The 20,788-nt window shown below is 56.4% G+C and overlaps 2 protein-coding genes across 2 annotated transcripts; one reads left to right on the top strand and one right to left on the bottom strand.

The window, feature by feature from the left end:
* Window positions 1–605: 605 nt before the first annotated feature.
* Window positions 606–14,521, top strand: C26H6orf132 (chromosome 26 C6orf132 homolog). The gene is made up of 5 exons (XM_064733255.1): window positions 606–790; window positions 4,429–4,544; window positions 7,791–7,866; window positions 8,184–11,046; window positions 11,351–14,521. The coding sequence occupies exons 1-5, from the start codon at window positions 640–642 to the stop codon at window positions 11,451–11,453; spliced, it is 3,309 nt and encodes a 1,102-aa protein (XP_064589325.1). The 5' UTR covers window positions 606–639; the 3' UTR covers window positions 11,454–14,521.
* A 2,534-nt stretch (window positions 14,522–17,055) lies between these two features.
* On the bottom strand, window positions 17,056–20,788 carry WDR77 (WD repeat domain 77). Its single transcript, XM_064733190.1, has 10 exons — window positions 20,588–20,788; window positions 20,293–20,478; window positions 19,827–19,968; window positions 19,686–19,735; window positions 19,322–19,392; window positions 18,912–18,966; window positions 18,594–18,665; window positions 18,400–18,508; window positions 17,859–17,927; window positions 17,056–17,532 (listed from the first exon to the last, which is right to left on the bottom strand). Exons 1-10 carry the CDS (start codon window positions 20,781–20,783, stop codon window positions 17,373–17,375), a joined length of 1,110 nt encoding a protein of 369 aa, XP_064589260.1. The 5' UTR covers window positions 20,784–20,788; the 3' UTR covers window positions 17,056–17,372.

The raw sequence follows: 20,788 nt of genomic DNA, 5'->3' as shown, positions 1-20,788 counted from the left end.
CGATTAAGTGATATTTATCACTGACAAAAAATCAATCTATACTGTTTTGACTCTCAAAACTTGGTAGAGATAGAGGTGTAAGATGTTGGGGACACCTGGCAGAGGGGGACACCTGGAGGAGTGGGGACACCTGGCACAGCAGGCACACCTGGCACAGCAGGCACACCTGGCAGAGCGGGGACACCTGGCAGACGGGGGCACCGGGATGAGCAGGCACACCTGGCAGAGGGGGACGCCTGGCGGAGTGGGGACACCTGGAGGAACGGGGGCACCTGAAGGAGCGGGGACGCCTGGCACAGCAGGGGCACCTGGCACAGCAGGGGCACCTGGCAGAGCAGGGACACCTGGCAGAGGGGGACACCTGCAGAGCGGGGACACCTGGCACAGTAGGCACACCTGGCAGACGGGGGCACCGGGATGAGCAGGCACACCTGGCAGAGGGGGACACCTGGCGGAGTGGGGACACCTGGAGGAACGGGGGCACCTGGCAGAGCAGGGGCACCTGGCAGAGCAGGGACACCTGGCGGAGGGCGGGCCCGAGGTGGGTGGAGCCGTCCCCGCCCCTCCGGAGCTCTCGGCTCCGTCCCCCCGGTGCCGCGGGATGCCCGGCACGGCTCGGCGCGGCTCGGCTCGGCCAGCATGAAGAAGCACCAGCCGCACTCGGTGCAGGGCACCTTCAGCCGCCTGTTCGGCAAGCGCCACTCCAGCCCCAGCGCCGCGTCCCTGTTCGCCACCAACCCGCCCTGGATCTTCACGCAGGAGGTGACCTCGGACAGCGCGGGTGGCACCGGTCAGTGGCCCAGCGTCCCCCGGCGGCCGCGGGGCTCGGACGGGCGGTCCCGGGGCAGGAGGGTGCGGTGGGCTCGGTAGCACCGGGAGCGCTCGAGGGCTTTGGGGGGCACCGGGAGCGCTCGTTGGGCTCCGGGAGCACTTGGGGGGCTTTGGGGAGCACCGGGAAGGCTCGGGGGGCTTTGGGGGGCTCCGGGAGCGCTCGGTGGCCCCGGGATGCGGCAGCGCCGGTCCCGCAGCTGTGCCCGAGCGGGAGCGGGGGCTCCGCACCCGGCTGGGTCGCTGCCGCTCCCGGCGGGTTAAACTCGGCTCGAAGAGGCCGATGAGTGACTGAAAATTCACTTTATTGCTTCCCGTCGCGCTTTCCCACGCCATGTTTGATCCGCGCCTTGCCCGCTCGGAGTTATTTACTCATAAACCTGTTTCTCGCAGGGCTGCGAGCGAGGACGGAGCTGAGGGTTGCATATTCCTCGGGATTTATTTGTGTTTCTTTGTGGTTTTAATTGCAATACGGTGCCCTGGAGGCTCATGTAGGAGGGAGCCAAATTAATAGTAATGGAGCCAGGTAGATAGAAGATAGCAGTTTGTGGATGAAGTTTGGTGGCTCCAAGAGCCCAACAAACTCTTCCAAGATTAAAAAAATGGAAGTACTGCCTGCTGAGCTGTGCAGGGTGAAGTATTGTCTGTGAAAGCAACTGCGAGGTGGTTACACCCCAAAGGCCATGCTGCTGAAACCAAGATAAAATGAAAATGCGACAGGGAGTTTCGTGCAACTCTGCAACCTGGGAGGAAAATTGCTGATTTCTAACTGTCGTAAATCTGAGGAGGATTCAAGCTTCTCTCTGATGTGGTTTGGATTAGAAAAAAGAAAAGAAGTTGCTGTGTCTGCTTATTAGGAGCCTGATTTCCGTGGCTGCGGTTCTGCAGGGGCAGTAGGAAAGCTTTCTGCTTTCTGCTCAGGTGTGGGTCGGAGCGCAGGGGAAGGAAGGGCCGGGAATCCTGAAACCTGAGCCTGGGGAGCAGCTGGTGGATCGCTCCTTCCTTAGCATCCTCCTGCTGGAGTTTGTGCCCGGGATGGGGCTCCGTGAGGGTGCGGTGGCAGTGGGACAGCAGGGACAGCAGCCCCAAAGGGGGATAGCAGCTCAAAGGGACAGCCCAAAGTGGGGACAGCAGCTCAGGTGGGACACCAGCCCAAAGGGGTCCACCAGCCCAGGGACCAGCGTGCTGTCCCCAGACCCACACACAGCCCGCCCTGCCCCAGCCCTGGCCCCGTTTCTGGCCCGTTTCCTGCAGGGCTCCGTGCCTGGAGGAGTCCCCTGCTCCTGCAGATCCCCACCTTGGTTTCTCATACAAAGTAAACACAAGTTAGGCAACGTGCAATGGGTGTAGGTTTGCATGTCCCTGACTCAGAGATTCCTGAATATAGTGACTGCAGCCTCCTCCTCCTCCTGCTGTGGGCACCCCGGCTCAAACCTGCTGCGCCTCCTCCAGGTGATGCAACCCCTGGGGAGGAAGAAGTTCCATTACATGCGTGGCAAATTGTTTATTTGATTTCCCGTGGCCGAGCAAACACGAATGTCTCCAGGACAGGCTGGATGTCAGAGAGTGGCCCAAGCAAGGCCGGTGCTTTGAGCCAGCTGCTCCCCACAGCTTCCAAGGGTGCATTTCCTGATCCTCCTTCCAGGAAAGGAGGCTGGCAGGGCTCAGGGTTTGCTGCTGATGGGCTCCCAGCAGGCAAGTCCTGTTTATCTAGCAGAGAAAACACAACTACAAGCACTTCATTTTCCTTTAATTAAAGCATTCAGGGTAGCGATGCTTAGTAATCTAGGATCAAAGTCCCTGTGATCTTTAATCCAGTTTCTCACTGGGTTTACCTAGTGACTGTTAAATATAAAACTCATCGTTTCAAGTCTCAGAACTGCTCTGTTGCTGCTTGGGCTGTCTGAGTCCAAACTCTCCTGTTGCCTTGGCCTTAATTCCTGCTCCTTACTCACTGCATGCGGGGTCACCCACAGAATTAATCATCACAGAATCACAGAGTGATTGGGTGGAAAGAGACCTTAAAACTCCTCTTATTCCACTCCCTGTCATGGGCAGGGACACCTTCCACCAGGTCAGGCTGCTCCAAGCCCCATCCAGCCTGCCCTTGAACACTTCCAGGCAATTTGCTGGCACCTCCTGTCCTCCCTGGGACTGCAGCAGCTCCTCCTGGGTGCTTCTGGGCCCCTCCCAGGCTTGGTAGGACCAGGCTGGCTGAAGCACAGCTGGGCGGTGATTTGAAAGCTGGAGAAAATGTCCTTTGTGTAAAGAATCACTCGTGGTGGGAGAAGTTTGGTGTGAGGGAGGGGAGGCTGTGAGCGCCTGCAGGGGCAGCAGGGCAGATGCTCCTGGGGGTGTCCCAGGGTAACCTGGGGGTGCTGAGTGGGAGAAGGGAGAAGCTGGCGTGCTCCTGGGCTCTGTGGTGCGTTTGAAGGTTGTGTGGAATTCTCCTGCCTCCATCCCTCAGCAGAGGCTGTGCTGCCTCATGCCCAGCCCCTGGTGTTGTCAGGTTCCCCATTCCAGGTGTTCATGCAAGTGTTTTCCTTCTGTGGGACATACACAGAGCATTTGCCCTCCTCTTTTTCCTGGACTTGGTGTAAAGCTGTTTCCTTGGGAGGTTCCTCCTCATTTCTGCCCATCCTCCTTCTTCTCCTCCCTTCCTTCACTATCAAGGTCTGTTGTTGGGAACACTCCTGCAGCTTTCCCTTCAATCAGAGCCATTTCGTTGTTTCCCCCTCCTTCCTCAAACTCCCAGAATTTCTTTAATGTCTGTCTCCTTGGCTACGAGTTATTTGTGTATCTCCTTCCAGCCAAGGTGGGGTTTACATGCTTCACTATTTTCTGCTTGTTAATTCATGCTGCTAATCAGACACAAAGAACGTAATTAAATTAATTTTATGAGCTTTATTCGCTGTCAGAAATAAACCAGCCCAAGAGGTGTGGCTCAAGGTGAAAGCACAAGGCTGGGAACCAGGAATTCCTGACGGCTGCTCCTGCTTGTCACAGCAGGGCCCTGGGACTTCCTGCCCTGCTGTCTCCCCACGCAGGGCACTGCTCTGTGAGCAGGCTGGAGGGTGCTGGAGCACCTGGCATCCCTCTGGCTGGGATGGCAGAGCTGTGCCCAGAGTGCTGGGCAGGGCAGGAGCTGTCCCTGCTCCTCCCTATCAATTCCTGCTGCTCAGCCCAGCCAGGATTGCCTCCTGTTCCTTCTGAGCTGCTCCAGCTCATCCTGCAGAGCTCAGGGAAGGCTCTCTGTGCTCTGCAGGAGTGTGGCAGGGCTGGGAGTGCCTGTCCTGCACACAGGGCCCTTCCTCTCCTGCATCCCTCTCACCTGCAGGACACCCAGCTTTTCCCCAGGCTCTCAGTGCTCTGCAGGTTTGTGACAGGGCTCGGAGTGCCTGTCCTGCACACAGGGACCTTCCTGTCCTGTGTTCCCCTCATTTCCAGGACACCCAGCTTTTGCCCAGGGTCTGATGGGCTGTGCCCACCCCGGGGGCTGCTGCAGTGAATTCTGCCCAGCTCTGTGTGACCTCAGGTGTCTGTGCTGTTCTCAGCAGTGCCCAGCTCAGTGCTGCTGCTCACTCTCTGCTCTTCCCCCAGGTGATGTGATCGAGGTCTATTATGGGGACAATCGCTTCGGGACGGTGACAGACCCGGGCACGGCCACGCTCAAACCCCGCCCGAGGGTCCGGCCCCTGCTGACCTTCCTGCCCCTGGTGAGTGCCCCAGCGCTGCTGGGCTGCCCTGGTGCCCAGGCCCAGAGCTGCTGCTCTCAGCTGAGGGGAGCAGAAATGAAAGCAGAACCCCTCTGCAATGAGGCTGGCTATGAGGGATTGGGGGTGGTCTGAGCTCAGGCTGCTCTGGGGCACAGAGGAGGCACTGAGGGAGAGGTGTGAGCACTGTCAGACTGCATTTTCAATTAAAAGCTAATTGCTGAGCACGGGGATGGTAGATCAGGCTTGCACTGCAGTTCATCTCCCTGGTGCTGTCCCAGATCAGGAGAGTGGCTGGAGCCAGCAGTGCTGCACCAGTCCTGCTGAGCACAGGGTGAGGTGATGCTGTGGCTGTGCGGGGGTGATTCTTTCAATCTCTGTATGAAAAACCATTCCCAGTCCTCAGGGCTGTCATCCAAGCCCTGCTGCTGCTGCCCACAGAGGCACAGCTGGCCCTGGGGCTCTCTGTCCCTTCTGAGGGTCCCTCACAAGCCTGGGTTTCCCCTCGCAGTCCCAGCTGTGAAGGAATCAGCAGGAAAAGGCAGTGTGTTGGAGGCCCGGTGTGTGTTGGGTGTTTGCACGCTTTTGGTGAGGTTTGATGATGATTTGATCTGGCACTGACTCTGCTGCTGCCTCGCACATACCTGCCCCAGGTACACACCTGCACGGGGCTGTTCTGCAGCTCCTGCCTTAACCCTTTCCACCCACCCAGGAGCGGCTCTGGGTGAGTCAGGAGGATGCTCACACCCTGCCCTGCAGCTCCTGAGCCTCTGCACCTGGCAGCTCTTCCCAAGGAGCAGCAGCTCCCTGCCCCAGCCCTGCTGTCCCACAGGAATGCAGCAGGGACTGCACAGAGGGGTCCCCCTGCTCCCCCAGCCCTGCAGGTATCCCGGGGAATGAACTCCTGCTGCAAACTCCACACTGCCCTACTCAAAACCAGGGAGTTTGGGGGCAGCTGCTCATACTCAGAGAAATTCTTGGTGTCTCTGAGAGCCCAGGGTGCTCAGCAGTTGTATTTTGGGTGGCTTTTGTAAGGGGCAGCCTCAAACCCTGGTGATTGAATGGGAGGGCTCCTGAGAGCTGGGGACCACAGGGACAGGCAGGCTCCCTTCACTGGGGGCTGACTCTGTTCCAGGGATGAAAAGTGATTCCTGGTGCTTGCAGTGAAAGCTTCCCCCCACGGCATCCTCAGCAGGCCCCGATCTGATTCAGGCACCACAAACTGGAAATGCAAGTTCCTGGCACAGCACCCAGAGCCTGCCCTGAATCAGCTGGAGCTTTTCTGGGCTGGCCACACCCCAGCAAGCACCGGGAACAATCTTCCCAACCATCTCTGCAGGCTGGCAGCGTGCTGGGGATGCTTTCCACCTCAGAAGCCACCTCATGACGTGGGGATGGGTGGTTTTGGAGAGATGCTGAGCATTAGCAGCTGCCACAGAAGGTTTTGGTGAGGAACAGGCTTGCCCAGTTTGAAATGACACGTCCATGGTTTCTGCTCCTTTATGGAGTGCAGGCTGTGTCCTCCAGCTTTGCAGGGCTCTGCTCTGACTGCCAGTCCCTCTGCACTCCTCCAACAGGTGATGCAGGGCTCAGACATTTCTGTTTCCCTGCAAAGGAGCAGCTCCCTCGGGGTGCTCTGCAAACCTGCAGCAATGGATTTCCATTGCAAATGGGGACTGCTGGTTTGTTCTTTGTGATGTTGGTGTCTCATTGCTCTGGACAGTTTAACTATCAGCTCTTGAAGTGCCTCTCTTGGCCTTTGTCTTCCCTCTGGCTCCCAGATGAAGTTCAGGATCTGCCCTCATGCCTTTGCAGCCCTTGGCTTCTCCATCAGCTTGGAGATGTCTGGTCCTTTGTGCAATCCCAGGGTAGGAATTCCCTCACTCCTGGCTCACCTGTGACTGCTCAGTCCCTTGTGGTTATCGGGGATCTTTGGTCACTGCAGGGTGATGGATGCAGCAAGTGAAATATGTGCATTTCCCATTATTTTGGCCAGATCTGGGGCTTTGCAGGGCTCTTCCACAGGAGCCCAGGTGCTGCTGTTGAATGAGCTCCCCGGGCAGGGCAATGTGGCTGTGATGAGCCTGGATGGGGCTGGATGGACAAATCCAAGTGACCTTTGATCCAGGAGACTTTGGAATCCCACGGCAATCTCATGTAAAAACGGTGATAACGGCAGAGAAAGGCAAAGGGCAGGGGCTCAATCATTATCCAGGCTTTTGTGTGCAGGAAATGGCTGGGGAGAGGCGCAGGCTGATGGCAGGATAACAATTCCTTTGTCAAGGGCTGTTAGCAGCGCAAACAGCTGCCTGGGGTGAGCAGGGATTGATGTGGGGCCTGCCAATGGGACAGTGTGTCCCTCTTGGGATGCTCCATCGAGCTTTGTGTCTCTGACATTGCTGTGCCCCAGCTGCCCCCAGGCCCAGTGTGACACCCCCTGGCTGTGCTGCTTATCCCAGCTGTGCCCAGCTCACCCCATCTGTGCCCTGCACACGGGTGCCCAGGTGTGTCCTGGAGCCACCCCAGCCCCTCGGAGCCCGTGAGTCAGGGACAGGAGAGGCTTTTGCTGCTGGCTCCAGGTGAGTCACCTGCCCCGATGGCTCACCTGGGTGGCTGCAATTACCAACTACAGCAGTGCCCTGGCTGCAGGCGCCCTCCCGGGTGTGTAGGCTGCCAAATTGCCGGTCCTGTACCAGCTACAGGCACTGCCAAACTCTCAGCATGAAGGGAGTAACTGAGCAAAACACAAACCACACAAGGAGCAGCTTTCCCCACAGTGCTCAGGTATGCTGTGCCAGTTTCACAAAAGCTGGAGATCTGTCTGTGTGTAGGTGACTGTGGCAGTGCTTGTTGCAGAGAAATGCCCACCAAAGTGCCCAGTGCACTGGTACATCAATGGTGAGGGGCTGCTGCTGGCAGCTGGGCAGCCTTGAGGGGGATGGGAAATAGCTGAATTCCTCCAGGGGGATGGGAAATAGCTGAATTCCTTGAGGGAGATGGGAAATAGCAGAATTCCTCTCCAGCCTTGGTGCCTGACCACAGGGGAATCCTGGCCATGGCCTGTGCAGTCTTGATGACTTCACTTGTCCCCTCAAAGCCTGTCAACAGCAGCCTCCACAGGGACCTCCATATCACAGACACTGCCCCGATCCCATCAGGGCTCTGTGGACAAATTACCGGCTGCTTGTCAGCCCTTAGCGCTGATCCCTGGCTGTAAGACTGACAGCTCTGTTTTCTCAACTCCTGCAGAACGCCCAGGAATCCCACGGGGTGGCTGTGCCAACGCCGTCGGTGCCAGAAGACTTTGTGGAGAAGGCAGCTCTTGGTAAGGGATGTTCTCTGTGGAGCCCTGGCCAGCACAGAGCGCTCGCGGAGCCCTCGGGGCAGGAAATGTGTGTGTGTACCCAGCTCAGGAGCAGACAGTCTGCTCATATATTTTCATGCTAAAGTAGAGTCTGCTATTAATTATTTTTTGAAGTCATTGAGAATTAATAAATTCTTCAGGGGTGAGGCAGAGTGGCTGTTAAGTTCAGGATGTTTTAGACAAGCCCGGCAAGGGGCTGGCTGGCTGGCCAGGCCACGGGCACAGGCCAGGCTGGCTCAGCAGCGATGGGCAGATTCTCACAGCTCTCTCTCCTGCAGGCTCTGGCTCCCAGCTCAATGGCAATATTCGCATGTACAGCTCGGTGGGGGACCTGCGCCCGCAGGCCCTCGATGGGCACGACCTGGATGAAGACATCCCCCCGCCGCCATCGGTGCCCCCACCGCCCCCTCCGGCGCCCGTGTCACCGCCCGTGGCCTCGCCGGTGCCTCCACCCCCCGAGATGCTGCCGCCACCGCCGCCAGTGCCACCCGAGTTGGTGCCACCGCCCCCCGCCATGGCAGCGCCGCCGCCGCCCGCCTCGGCCCTGTCCTCGCCCAGCACTCCTGCTCCCCCAGACTTCATCCCGCCCGCCCCGCCGGGCGCCCGCGACCCCTCCGGCCCCGGCATGTCCAAGTGGAAATCAGAGACCGTGCTGAACTCGAGGCAGGGGGACGCCGAGGGGCCGCTCTGCGCTGCCGAGCCTGGGGTGCCCGCAGCCCCCAGCCCCAAGGAGAGCCTGCAGCCCAAGGCCGAGCCCCACCTGACCTTCCCCCGGTCGTTCAAGGTGCCGCCGCCGGCCCCGGCGCGCTCCTCGTCCATCCCGGTGCAGGAGGGCCGGCAGGAGCCCCCCGTGCCCAGGCAGCCCCACGCCCGGCCGCCCCTGCCACCCTGCTTCACCATCAGAGCTGCCAGCAAGGCACGGCCGGGAGAGGCCGAGCAGAGGAGCTCCGGGCTCAGACAGGGCCTGGGGAAGGCGGCCGTGCCCCCTCCACTGAGCCCCAAGCCGGGCACTGGGCTCGGCCAAGGCGTGAATCCCGCCGGCCGCCAGTCCCCTCTGCCGGGCTCCGAGGGGGAGAGGATTCCCCAGCTGAAAACAGCCGGGAGAGACTCCCCTCCAAAATCTGAGCCTCTCACTGCCAACGACCTGGACCTGCCTCCTCCGGACTACCCGAGCTGCGAGGATGACTGGAAGGATGCCAGCAACCTGAACAAGCTGCGGGACGAGCTCTCGGCACTGCTGCGCTCCCCGCGCCGTGAGGAGAGGCCTCTGGAGAGGCCAGGAGCTCCCCAGCCCATGGACAGCAGTCCCAGCCGTGCTGGCAGCCGTGAGCCAGGGCTCAGTGAGCCCCAGATCGCCAGGAAGGACACGGGGCTACCCAAGGGAGGGGAGACTGAGAAGAAAGAGGCACCCAGCAGCACCCCCAGCACCAGTGGGGGTTCTCCCAGCACTGCAGTCACCGCCCCAGAGAGCAACCCTGACACGCAGCCCCGCAGTGTGATGACGATCAGGAACGAGCTGGAGGCTGTGCTGTCCCTGAAGAAGGAGGGGAAACCTGCCCCAGGGCCCAGCAGCCAGAAGCAGGCTGTGGAGAATGGCATCAGCACCCCACAGGTGAGGAAGAGCCCCCCTGACGTGAGGAAGAGCGCCCCTGACACGAGGGACTCAGTGGTGCCAAAGCCAGTCCCCAGCCCGCTCCCAGCCCCAGTGGCTGCTGTGGAGAAGCATGAGACAGACCACGAGGACCATCCTGCTCCTGCTGCTGGCAAGGTCACAGAGGATGTGAGCCCTCCTCCTGGGTCCCTCAGCAGCAGCGTGAGTCCCCCAGAGCCACCCCAGGGGCCGGCAGAGGAGCCCCCAGCTCCCAGCCCACCCTCGGCCCCTGTGTCCCCTGCACAGAGCCCAGCACCACAGCCCAGCTCGGCCATCTTCCAGTACAAAGTGCACCGGGCTGGGGCCAGCTCGGCCGAGCCACCCCATGTCCCGGGCTCAGCCAAGCCACCCTGTGTCCCGGGCTCTACCGAGCCGCCCTGTCCCGGGAGCTCGGACAGGAGCCCCCCAGGCTCCTCGGGAGCGGGACAGGAGGAGGTGCTGATCCACCCCGTGACGGGGGAGCGCGTGGAGCGGGGCTCGCCCATGGCCCTGCTGCTGGCAGCCCAGCAGCGCGCCCAGCGGGGCCGCCAGCCCGGGGATGGAGCAGCTGCACTCAGGGTGAGGCCGGCCCTGAGACTCGGCAGTGCCTCCTCGGACACCACCTCCTCCACCAGCTTCTTCCGCAACGAGTCCAAGCCCTTCTCCTTCACCGTGGTGCCTCGGCCGTCTGCGGCCAGCCCAGCAGGGTCTGGCTGGAGCAAGCCCCCCTCGTTCTCCAGCTCCTCGGAGCAGGGCCGGGCCATGCGGGCGGTGGGTGAGGCGCAGCTCCCCAGGCCCCAGCGAGCCGCTGCCTCCAGCCTGCTCCGGGGCCTGCTGGACTCGGGACAGCCCAGCCCGGCCCGGCACGGAGCTCCCAGTGAGGAGGAGAATGGGGACACGGCGCTGGACTTTGGCATTATCCCCCCGCCCCCCGAATTCAGCAATGAGGCCAACGAGGCTCCCCTCCCGAGCCGTGAGGAGAGCCGCAAGTGCCCCAGCGTCCCTGACAGCGGCCGGGGCTCGGGAGAGCCGCGCTATTTCAGGTGGGCTGGCTACAGCCGCATCTACGGGAGCAGCAACCCAGAGCCAGCGGCTCCGCCACCCTTGGAGAAGAGCTGGAGGAACAGAGACCTCACGCCTCAGTACCCGGATAACAGCAGCTCCTCGAGCTTCCCCAGCCACGGCCCCAACCCACGGCCACTGATCAAGAAGCGCCTGTACATGTCGGAGCCCGACAGCTCCTACCCACGGGCCGCTGCAGCCCCCCGGGCCTCGGGCACCCTGTCCTCCACCCTCTCCTCCTACAGCCCCGGAGGATTTAGCTCCACGCCTGGGGAGGGGGCTCGGCGCCCGGGCCCCGGCCTCAGGAACGGCCCCTCGAGCGCCCAGGGCAGGCGGGCGTCCATGGATGCTGCGGGGAAAGCCGCGGCCTACGGTGGCACCGGGGCTGAGGCCAAGTACAAGGGGCAGAACGGGGACTTTTCGCCTGCCAGCGTGCTGACAGCCAGCAGGTACGTGCCCCCTGAGCCCATGTGCCACCCTGAGCCCACCCTCCCTGCCCTCAGTGTCCCTTGGAATGGCCCCAGAGCAGCACTGGGGCTCCAGGGGAGTCACTGCCCCTTGGCTCCTGCTCTGAGGGCAGTGACCGTTCCTGGCTCTTCCCTGGTGCCAGCTGTGACCCTGTGCACATGTCCCTCCCATCCCACCTCACTGAGGGGAGACACGAAGCACTGAAATGCATCCCCATGGTGCTGACCCAACCCCGAGGTTTGTCTGGGCTCACTTTAGGTGACTGTCCCTCTGTTCTCCCTGCAGGCCTGCCCACGGCACCCCGCACTACGGGGCACCCTCCAACACCTTCACAGTGCGGCCTGGCACCCGCCAGCCCATCTCCTACGCCTACCCGAGCCACCGGTAGGCCGAGCTCAGGAGGGGACAAGAAGGTGCCTGGGTTTGGTCCTTTCCTTCTCCACGGGCACCAGGGATGGTCCCAACCCAGCCTGGAAATGCACTTGCTTGGAACTGCTGGTGGGGAATGAGCCCAAACTGGACTTTTCTCAAAGACTGCCATGGAGAGTTGTTACTGTGGAGGGCAGGCCGCTGCCGTGTTACGTGAGCAATCATGGTTTCCCTCTTTCCTGTTCTCCCTCCTGGATTATTTTCAGAATTGCAGCCTGATTGGCTGTCTAGGAAAGCCAAAGAGCATCCTCAGCTCTCTTCAGAGAGCATCACCACTGGAAAGGTTGATTTTGGTTTGGTTTTTAATTGGTTTGACTCCAGCATGTTTGAGAGCAGGGAGAAACCAACTGAGAGATGTGCACAATGGAAGTAAAGCAGTGTATATCTAAATGTCAGGGATTGAAATAAGAATGTGAGGCCAGTGAGGTAGGAGGAGAGCTTAGGATGCCTTGATCCTGACCCTTGCTGTCCTTAAGAGCTTGGAGCAAATCAGTTCTGCCTTAAGCCCAGCTCTGAGCAGTCAGTGCCTGTCCTGCCATGCCAGACTCTGACCCTTCTCCAGGAGCAGCTTTGGGAGCAGGGGCCCTGCTTTGCTGTGCCTTTTGGTCACTGTAAATGTTTCTGTTGGCAATTATTCCTCGTGGAAGGAGGCTGTGAGGCCTGGCTGGAAGGCTGTGAAGCACTTTGGAGGTGTAGGACATGGAGCAATCCTTTTCCTTGGGCTGGTGGGTGCCAGCGGTGCCCAGTGCTGTGCTGCTCTCCCTGAGGGGTCTCTTGTCACTCACAGCCCTGTGCCCCCCAAAGTGTCCTTATTTCCTCAGTTATTAATAAGTGTCGTTATGAACTGTTCCACTGATCTGGGGCTGAGGAGCTCCATTTCAGTGTGGCTGTTCGTGCAGGTGGGTGTCTGCAGGGACACCCAAAGGGAGCTGGCTCTCTCTGTTTCCCTCAGTGCTGCTCCAGGTGCTGCAGGTGCAGCCCTGCCCTGCTCCCCTCTGCTGCCTGGGCAGGGTGGGAGCTCTGAGAAGCCTTAAAGAGAGTTCCAGCTTCCAGAGTGAGCCAAGGGGTCTCACCACAGCTGACCTGAGTTGTGAATAGCCAACGTCCTGAAACTAGAAACAGAGACGCTTCCTCCGAGGCAAACCTGCTGAAAATCACTGTAAGATAACTGTAAAAACTTGTAGAGAATTTTTTCTTGTCACTGATAAACTGAAAGCACTTTGAGACATGAGTCTGTTTTTATGGAAAGCACTTTCTATTTTCAATGCTATAAATGCCACTGGTTCCACTCCAGCTGACCCTGGCTGGCACACACCTGGATGTGGCCTGCAAGCAGATCCTGCTTTACAATGCAGCTCTAAATCAGGGATAAATTTTCCTTCACTGTGGAATTCTCAAAAGTTATCTTGATATTCGAGTCATGTCATTGACATTCTGTGTTTTGTGTTATTTCCAGCTTTACCTAATAATTTAACAGCCCTTTGAGATATTGCAGCAGCTTTCAAGTATTCTGAACTTCACTTTGCTGTGAATAAAATGAAAATGCAAATACAATAATCAGTCTAATAGCTAATTCAAAGGGCATTTTTATGCCAGCAAGTCACAGTGGCTTAGAAGACTTCCATTGCTCACCCCAGCCAATATTGAAATAATAGGCCTTTAATATATGGGTGTTGGTTTTAAAAAAATATTTATGGAGAAAAGTGACTATGGAGTAACTATAAGGACATTTAAGTGTGCCAAGTGTCATGTGGAACACCACCTGCCCCAAAACATGGGATTTTCTCCATGCAAGGAGCATCTTGAGCATTCTTATTCATCTGTAGAAGTAAATCCGTGCTCCTCTTTGAGGGGCTTCAGGGTCATGTTTTGGTACTGGATGAATTTTCACCAGTTTAACTTGAAAGCAAACAAAGAAGGCTCTTTGATAATGTTGCAACTTGATGGTTTTCTCTTCCTGATTTTTTTTTTCCAAAATAATAAGCTATATTTGCAAACGAGCTCTCAGAAACAATTTTAAGGCTGGGTGGGCAATTTCAGCTTTTGGTACTGACTTTGCCCAGAAGGGGAGGGCAGTGGGGTATGTGTGCAGTGTTCCACCTCAAGAATTCTTCCAAATTGCAATCTCCTGAAGTTGTATTTTTCTTTTTAGAGAAAAATGTGACACTCCAATGTTGGTACCTGCTTTAAATGCCACATTTACTTCACCCAGACACACAATTCATGTGTAGGTGAAATATGGTCTTAGACACCACGGAGTGTCTCATTTCTAGCAGACATAATTGCTTTAATTTAGCATTAGAAGTGTGATAATAGAATCAGCTTTATAAAACAGCCACTCTTCATTCAAGAACAGCACTCAGGGGCTGCCCAGGGGCCTGAGCTGTCACTGGATCAGGCTGGACCCTGCTCCCAGTTGTAGGACTGGTTAGCAGGCAGGTTCTCAGCAGTGGGACTCTTCTATTCTTCACTTTGCACTATCCCTGCTTCTTTTGAATGCATTCAGCAGATTCTGGTATTTCAGGAACAGCTCAGCATTGATTCAGGGGCCGCTGTGACAAAGGGAGCACTGTCAGAGCTGTTGGCAGCCAAAGGGGACAGAGTCGGATCTCTCAGGAGCGAGGAGTGCAGGGTGGGACGAGCCCCCCTCCCTGGGCAGGTAACTGGATAAACAAACTGTCCTTGCATTCCTGCTCCTCCCAGCTCTTTCACTGCAGACATTTAGCAATAGAGAAAGAGGAAACAAAACCAAGGGGTATTAATGGAGCAAAGCACCCTGCCTCAGCCCAGTGCTGAGAGCAATGCTGAAGCCTGAGTGTGGAATTGTTCTCACTTCACCCTCTCTGAGGCAGTGTGGTAATTCAAGTCGTGACACAACTGAAATTATCCCCTGCAGCTGCCTCTTCCTCACAGGTTCCTGCTAGGGGAGTGTAACAGAGCTTAGCTGTAAAGTATTGAACAAAGTCTCTTATTTATGAGTGCCATTGAACACCAACCTTCTTGCATTAAACATTTCTGGATGTTTTATTACATGTGTGGCCTGACTTTTTTTGGCGTTGCTTACACGGTGTGTCTGCTGGAGGATTGGGAAGTTTGCACATCCCTGAAAGGATGGGGAAAGGTTTGAATTTCAGCTTGCCCAGGGCTTGGTCCAGCGTCTCTGAGCCTGACCCAAAGCCTGTGGCCGTGCCAGTGTTTGCAGGAGCGCAGGCAGGGCAGGAAGGGGCAGCTGAGCCCCAGGAGCTCTGTCACTCACACCCAGCAGGTTGGGCAGGCTGGCAGAGGAGCAGCCTCTCTCTATAAATAGGGCTTGGGCTGGAGCTGCTCGGCAGGGATGAAACTCTCCTGCCTGCTGCAAGTCCCAACTGGAACGCTGTGCCCAGAACTGCAGGCAGTGTGAGCAATGCACACAGCATGAAGGGCTTGTCTGCAGCGTGGCTGCTCCTCTGCACTCAGAACTCAACTGATTTGCATTCCCACCTCCTTCAGCCAGCTCTGCCACAGAAGCAGGCTCTGTGTGAGGGAGGGAAGGGTGCAATGTGTGCCTTGAAGCTTTACTGGAGCCACAGTGGCTGTCCCCAAGTGTCCCCAAACCTGAATGGTGTGTGGTGGGGCAGGGACAGCTGAGCAAGGCACAAACCCCCAGCACTGCCCCCATTCCTTAGGGAGCTCAGAGGCAGCCAGCACTAATGTGGGACTGCTGCTGTCCCTGTGACTTCACTGCCAGCACTGGTACAGCAACTCTGAGCCGAGCTGCACCCCAGCAGTGACTCCTGAACTGCTCCTCCTCTGTGCCTACGAGAGTGAAACACCCCGAGTGCAAGTGCCAGACACCCCAAACGAAGACACTCCACTCCTTCAGGCAATGGTGCCTTGCCCTTGTCAAGGGCAGCTGCTGCCATCCTGTGGCACCACGAACACCTGCCAGACACAAGCATTGAGGCTCGTTGGGTCTTTAATTGTAAAAATTAGTTAATGTATCACCAATGAGCTGCTCTCCCTACAGGCTTCAGCACCCACCAGAGTCTTTTGCCATGGACTGCTGTGTTTTGCTCAGGTGTGGCAATATGAGCAACCTAATGTGGTTTAATGTCTGACATTTGAACTTTTTATTTTTAGCTGCGCATGATGGAACCCCAAGTTCAGAGTTCTGGCAAGAAAAAATTCCTGAAAGCAGCAGGAGCCAGAGCCTGCCTTGCAGCAGTGCTGAAGAACTGCAGTACCCTGGCATTGAACAGGAATACGGTGAACATTTATTTAAGAACAGTTTTAATATCAGGGACTGAAATCACAACTTGAACTGTGTGGATGATCTCAGCTGGCTCTTCAGTGCTACAGAAGTGGCCCAGTGAAAGTTAACCCCAGTTACAAATGAAAACCATCTTCCAAGACATTTTCAGAACCAGCACAAGACCTGTTTCAGTACAGCATCCCCCCCAAGAGAGGACTTTGTGGCTCAAGGGGTTTTTCTGAGGAAATGTGTCAGTTTTTATCATCATTGACCGTTTCTTGTCATACACTGCTCTAGAACAGGCAGTTGCTGTGAACACCTGTATGACATGGGAATTTAAAAAGCAGCAAGTGAGGTTTACAGAGTATGAGAGAAGTACAGAGCCTGGGAAAGCTTAGTCTGCCTCAAAATTAATTGTGGGCTTTGCACAACTAAACCTATGTGGATGCAGAGGTAAAGACTGGAAGCAGTGTACATTTAAGTGCTGCTATCATGCTAAAGAACCAGGGGCAACATTCACTTCAATGGTATTTTTGCTTCATCAGTCAGGACTTGTTTAATTCTGTCTAGGAAACACTAGGCCAGACCAAGCCATACTAGAGCAGCAGCAATGCATGCAGAGCAGTGACTTTCTCCAGGTAAACAGCTGAGTTAGAAATGTCTGTGGTATTTGACAAAAACACCTCGGTGGGTTCTGTGCAGGCTGGCCTGGGGTGGGGCAGTGTCCTGTCCCCACAGTGCCAGCACAAGAAGTCACTTGTCACAAGTGCGTGGATCTGGGCTATCACTAAGCACAGGCTGGTACAGGAGCAAGCAAATGACAACTGAAGTCCTTGGTCCAGTTTTACCCCACATAAACCTTCTGTTCACAGCTCTTATCCTTGAGGGCGTTCCTTCAGCACAGAGGAGATGAACCCTGGTGTCAAAGAGCACAGCAGCCACTCTCTCCTGTTTCCAGCCCCTGCCAGTGTCTCCTGGCACACCAGGATTCCAGCACCATCCCAGTGTTGAACTGCAGGGATCCTCACTTTACATCCCGACACCAATCACTGGTATTTTACACCAAACACTCGTATTCTACACCAGTGCACACCACAGGCTGCCCACTGGTACTGAGGCTGAATCCTCTCCACCCACCACGAGCTGCATTAAGGACAACACTGGAACCCTTCCACCCCTGGATCCCAGCAGGTATTTTCATTCCACCTGATTTACAGAGCAAAGAACTTGGCTCAAGGGTGAGGCTCTCACATCTACCCAGCAAGAGGTGTGTTGCAAACCTCCCCCAGAAGCTTCTATGAATTTTCCATGGGTAGTCTGGAGAACTGAGGAAAGGATCAAGTCTTTTTGACTTTATTTCTTTTTTCATTACACCTAATTCCCTGTCTCTCCAAGTCTCCTCTGTGCCTAAAGTCAGTTTTTTTCTGAGTAAAACCAAAGTCTTTTATTACAGGAGAAGCCACCACTCCTGAGGAGAGGGTAAAGCTTGGTTTATAACTAACTTATGCCTAATTCAAAATTACTACAGGAACCTTCTTAGCCACAAGCTTGGAGGCAGACACCAGACCCCGCTCCAGCTCACACACCTGCGACTTCAGCAGAATCAAAGTGATGCCAGCAAGGAACTTGGACCACGAGTTTATAAAACTATTCTTTTACACAGTTGATTCCAGAAGCTTCACCAGCTGGTAGGGGGACAGTGTGATGTAAAACCTGATGATCCCATCCAACTGTAGTGAGCAAGGCATCATCTGAAGGAGACCAGGACAAGCCTTTTACAAAGTCTCGATGAGAATGGTTTCTGAACCTGGAAAACACCAACACTCCATTAGCCATCATTAGAGACTACTGGGCTTGTGCAATCCCTAACTGCTGGCTTGTCAGGATGATGCTCCTCCACTTAGGAACATCTTCACCTCCAGGCTGCCCAGAGCAGCTGTGGCTGCCCCAGCGCTGGAAGTGCCCAAGGCCAGGCTGGAGGGGTCTTGGAGCACCCTGGGATAGTGGAAGGTGTCCTGCCCGTGGCAGAGGGTGGGATAAATGATCTTTAAGGTGCTTTCCACCCCAAACTATCCTGTGTATTAATAATTAACTCGAGAAGACAACAGCAGTGAGTATTGCGTCTGTACTTACACCTCTGAGAGGTCTGAGTCAAGAACAGCAACTGAACAGTCTTCACTGATGGAAGCCAGTAAGGGTGAACTGGAGAGAGATGAGAGCACAGTCAGAACCAGCAAACACAACAACTTTTAGGGACAAACTTCTGAACAGCAGGATTCTTAGTCATCCAGACCCAGGTTCAGCAAACGAACTCACAAAAATCTCACAAAAATGTTTTCACCATTATTTGGCAGGGTGCCAGCACACTAAGTGGGAATACTCAATTAGTATTACTCAATACTCAATTAGAGTCTGAAAAGCAGTGATCCTTCTTTAATCAGAGGTGACTGTAATTAGAAAAGTCCCCACAGTGTGGGTCAGTAATTCTGGAGCTGCAGAATTCTTGCTGTGGACATTCACACATCAGAAGTGAGACACTGCTTGGTTTACTCTATTCTCTGCTACCATCTCCTGGATAAGAAGACCAAAACTGGCACTCTCACAGGTTTCACCCAAGAAGAACTAAGGCTTTTGAGGGAGGCAGAGCCACTTAGTGTGCCAGAATCGCCAGTACCTGTGTGCAGAGAAAGCAAAGCCTGTGATGGCTTGGGTGTGCACAGCAGCGCTGAGGGCAGAGTCAGGATTCTTTGTGTCCACCAGTGCAACTGTTCCACTTTCATCACCTGGGAGAGAGGGGCACCGAGGTTACAGCACAAACTGTCCTGTGCAAACCACCTTGGCTTGCCTGGTGGGAGTGCAGGGTCTTACCCAAGACAAAGATGTCACTTTTCTGTGGATGCCACATGACTGAGGTAGGGAGGTAATTACAGGCACTGCAAACTGCAAGGGAACAAACTGGGCTGAGAGTGGAAGGAGGCAGCACAAAGACATTCCTCATCTATTTCCTTTAGCACTGCTACTGCAGCAGGACAAGTGTTTTAAGCTTGTTGTACTTCTGTGACAGTGTTATACCTCCTCAGGTTTTAACAAGCACTCCAATCATTAGATTTGGAGTTAAAAGGTATAAAATAATTTATTTATTCCAACACGCTCATGCAGAAGCAGTGACTGCACACAGACACATACCAATTCGGGTAGCTGGTTTGGGGCATCTGGTGTCCCAGAGTAAAGTTCTGTTGTCCTAGAAATCCAAAAGGAATGAGAAGAATTTTACAATTTCTTTGTGGCATAAATTCAGATTTACTGCTGGTTCACAGGCAAAATGACCCTGTGTTTTGCTATGGGCTAAAATGATGCTGTCACCAAGTGCAGCCTTCAGTCATCCCCAGGACAGACCTAGGAGCTCCCAAAATTTGAAACAAACCTGTAGGAATCAGCTTGGCAAACTGATTACAAATTTATCAGACCGAAATACTGCAATAACACAGGGAGGCAGGTTGCAACATGTCAGGTGGCTTCTAGTACATTAAACTGTAAATACCTAAAGTTAAATTTCATTTAAAAGGGGTAGATTTAGAGAATAGAGTGAGCTTTACCTCAGCACAGGACAGGAACACAGTGTCCTTACCAGGACAGGAAGCCACACATGTCACTGCATCGGAGTGAGCTACCAAAAGCACAAAAGGATAAAGAGGCTCAAAGATTGGATCCAACTTTCCCACATATTCCCAAGGCCCTCCAGAGGCACAGCAGTTTAACAGTTATGCCCAGACAGGGATAACTCCTGCTCAGCAGCAGCAACTGCCTCCTACCAAGGTGATGAGCTGCCCGATCCAGCCATGGCCACAGTCCCTGTGACAGCCCTGAGCTTGAGGGAGCCAGACAAGGGCTCCAGGGAAAGGGTCAAAGTGGGACATCAAGGGGATTATAAAAGGGAGAGAGGGGTGTGTTGGCACTCACCTCTGTAGGAGTGCAGCACCGTTTGCTCCGGGATGTCCCAGACCTTCACACTGTGGATGAGAGGGAGCAGTGAGCGCCCAGCACAGCCTGGGCACACGGCTGCCAGGCTGGGCACAGGGATGCCAGGCTGGGCACACTCACCAGCAGTCTCTGCCCCCGCTGACAGCCTGGCTGCTGCCGGCCAGCACCGACACTGAGGTGACGATGTCATCGTGCTCGTATTTACAGAACTTGTTCACGATGAGGCTCTCGTTCTCCTCCAGCTCCCACAGCTCCACTGCACCTGGGGGACGCAGGGGAACACTCACCTGAGTGACAGGGACACTCAGCTCAGTGATGGACAAGGACACCCATCTCAGTGGCAGGGACACTCAGCTCAGTGATGGACAAGGACACCCAGCTGAGTGATGGCCAGGGACACCCATCTCAGCGGCAGGGACACCCAGCTCAGTGACAGGGACACTCACCTGAGTGATGGACAGGCACACCCACCCACCTTTGAGCAGGGGAAGGGGCCGCACACCTCAGGGAAGGGACGGAGGGAACAACCAGCTCAGCAGACGGGACAGGCGCACCCCAGAAGGATGGGGCCGTGCCCACGGCTTACCGGAGTCGGAGGCCACCAGGATGCCCCTGTCAGCCAGCCAGCACACGTCGGCCACCCCCGCCTCGGTCTGCACGCCGGCGGTGCAGAAGCCCTCGCTGGGGGCGCGCCGGGGCTCGGCGAACACCCACAGCGAGCCGGTCCAGCAGCGCCCGTTCAGCCCGGAGGCGCCCAGCAGCAGGGCCCCGTCTGCGGGAGAGACACGAGGGGAGGCGCGGGGAGCGGCGCGGGGAGAAGCGCGGGCAGCGCCCCGGAGCGCTCCCCGGCCCCGGGCCCGCCGCGCCCCCCGCCCCGCTACCTGCGCGGTAGTGCGCGCGCTCCAGGTGCCGCTCCATGCAGGCGGGCGCGTTGGGCGGGATGTTCCACTCGGCGGCGGCCTCGGCCGCGGGGTCCCCATCCAGCGGCACGGCGGGGGCCGCGCCGTCGGGCGGGGCGGGCGGCGGGGCCGCCTGGGGCAGCAGCGGCGGCGGCGGCGGCGGCAGCGGCTCCTCCATGGCGG

Source organism: Zonotrichia leucophrys, chromosome 26 (assembly GCF_028769735.1).
Source record: "Zonotrichia leucophrys gambelii isolate GWCS_2022_RI chromosome 26, RI_Zleu_2.0, whole genome shotgun sequence".
NCBI classification, from domain to species: Eukaryota; Metazoa; Chordata; class Aves; order Passeriformes; family Passerellidae; genus Zonotrichia; species Zonotrichia leucophrys.
Note: the sequence above shows the minus strand (reverse complement) of the source record. Positions and strands in the feature narration are given on the sequence as shown.

Excerpts from the sequence above, each read along its gene's own strand:
- C26H6orf132 (XM_064733255.1), top strand. The coding sequence starts at position 640 with ATGAAGAAGCACCAGCCGCACTCGGTGCAGGGCACCTTCAGCCGCCTG. Across the intron at positions 791-4,428 it reads GGACAGCGCGGGTGGCACCG|GTGATGTGATCGAGGTCTAT; the intron begins GTCAGTGGCCCA and ends CTCTTCCCCCAG. Across the intron at positions 7,867-8,183 it reads TGTGGAGAAGGCAGCTCTTG|GCTCTGGCTCCCAGCTCAAT; the intron begins GTAAGGGATGTT and ends TCTCTCCTGCAG.
- WDR77 (XM_064733190.1), bottom strand. The coding sequence starts at position 20,783 with ATGGAGGAGCCGCTGCCGCCGCCGCCGCCGCCGCTGCTGCCCCAGGCG. Across the intron at positions 20,479-20,587 it reads GCGCGCGCACTACCGCGCAG|ACGGGGCCCTGCTGCTGGGC; the intron begins GTAGCGGGGCGG and ends TCTCTCCCGCAG. Across the intron at positions 17,928-18,399 it reads TTTGCTTTCTCTGCACACAG|TTCACCCTTACTGGCTTCCA; the intron begins GTACTGGCGATT and ends ATCTCTCTCCAG.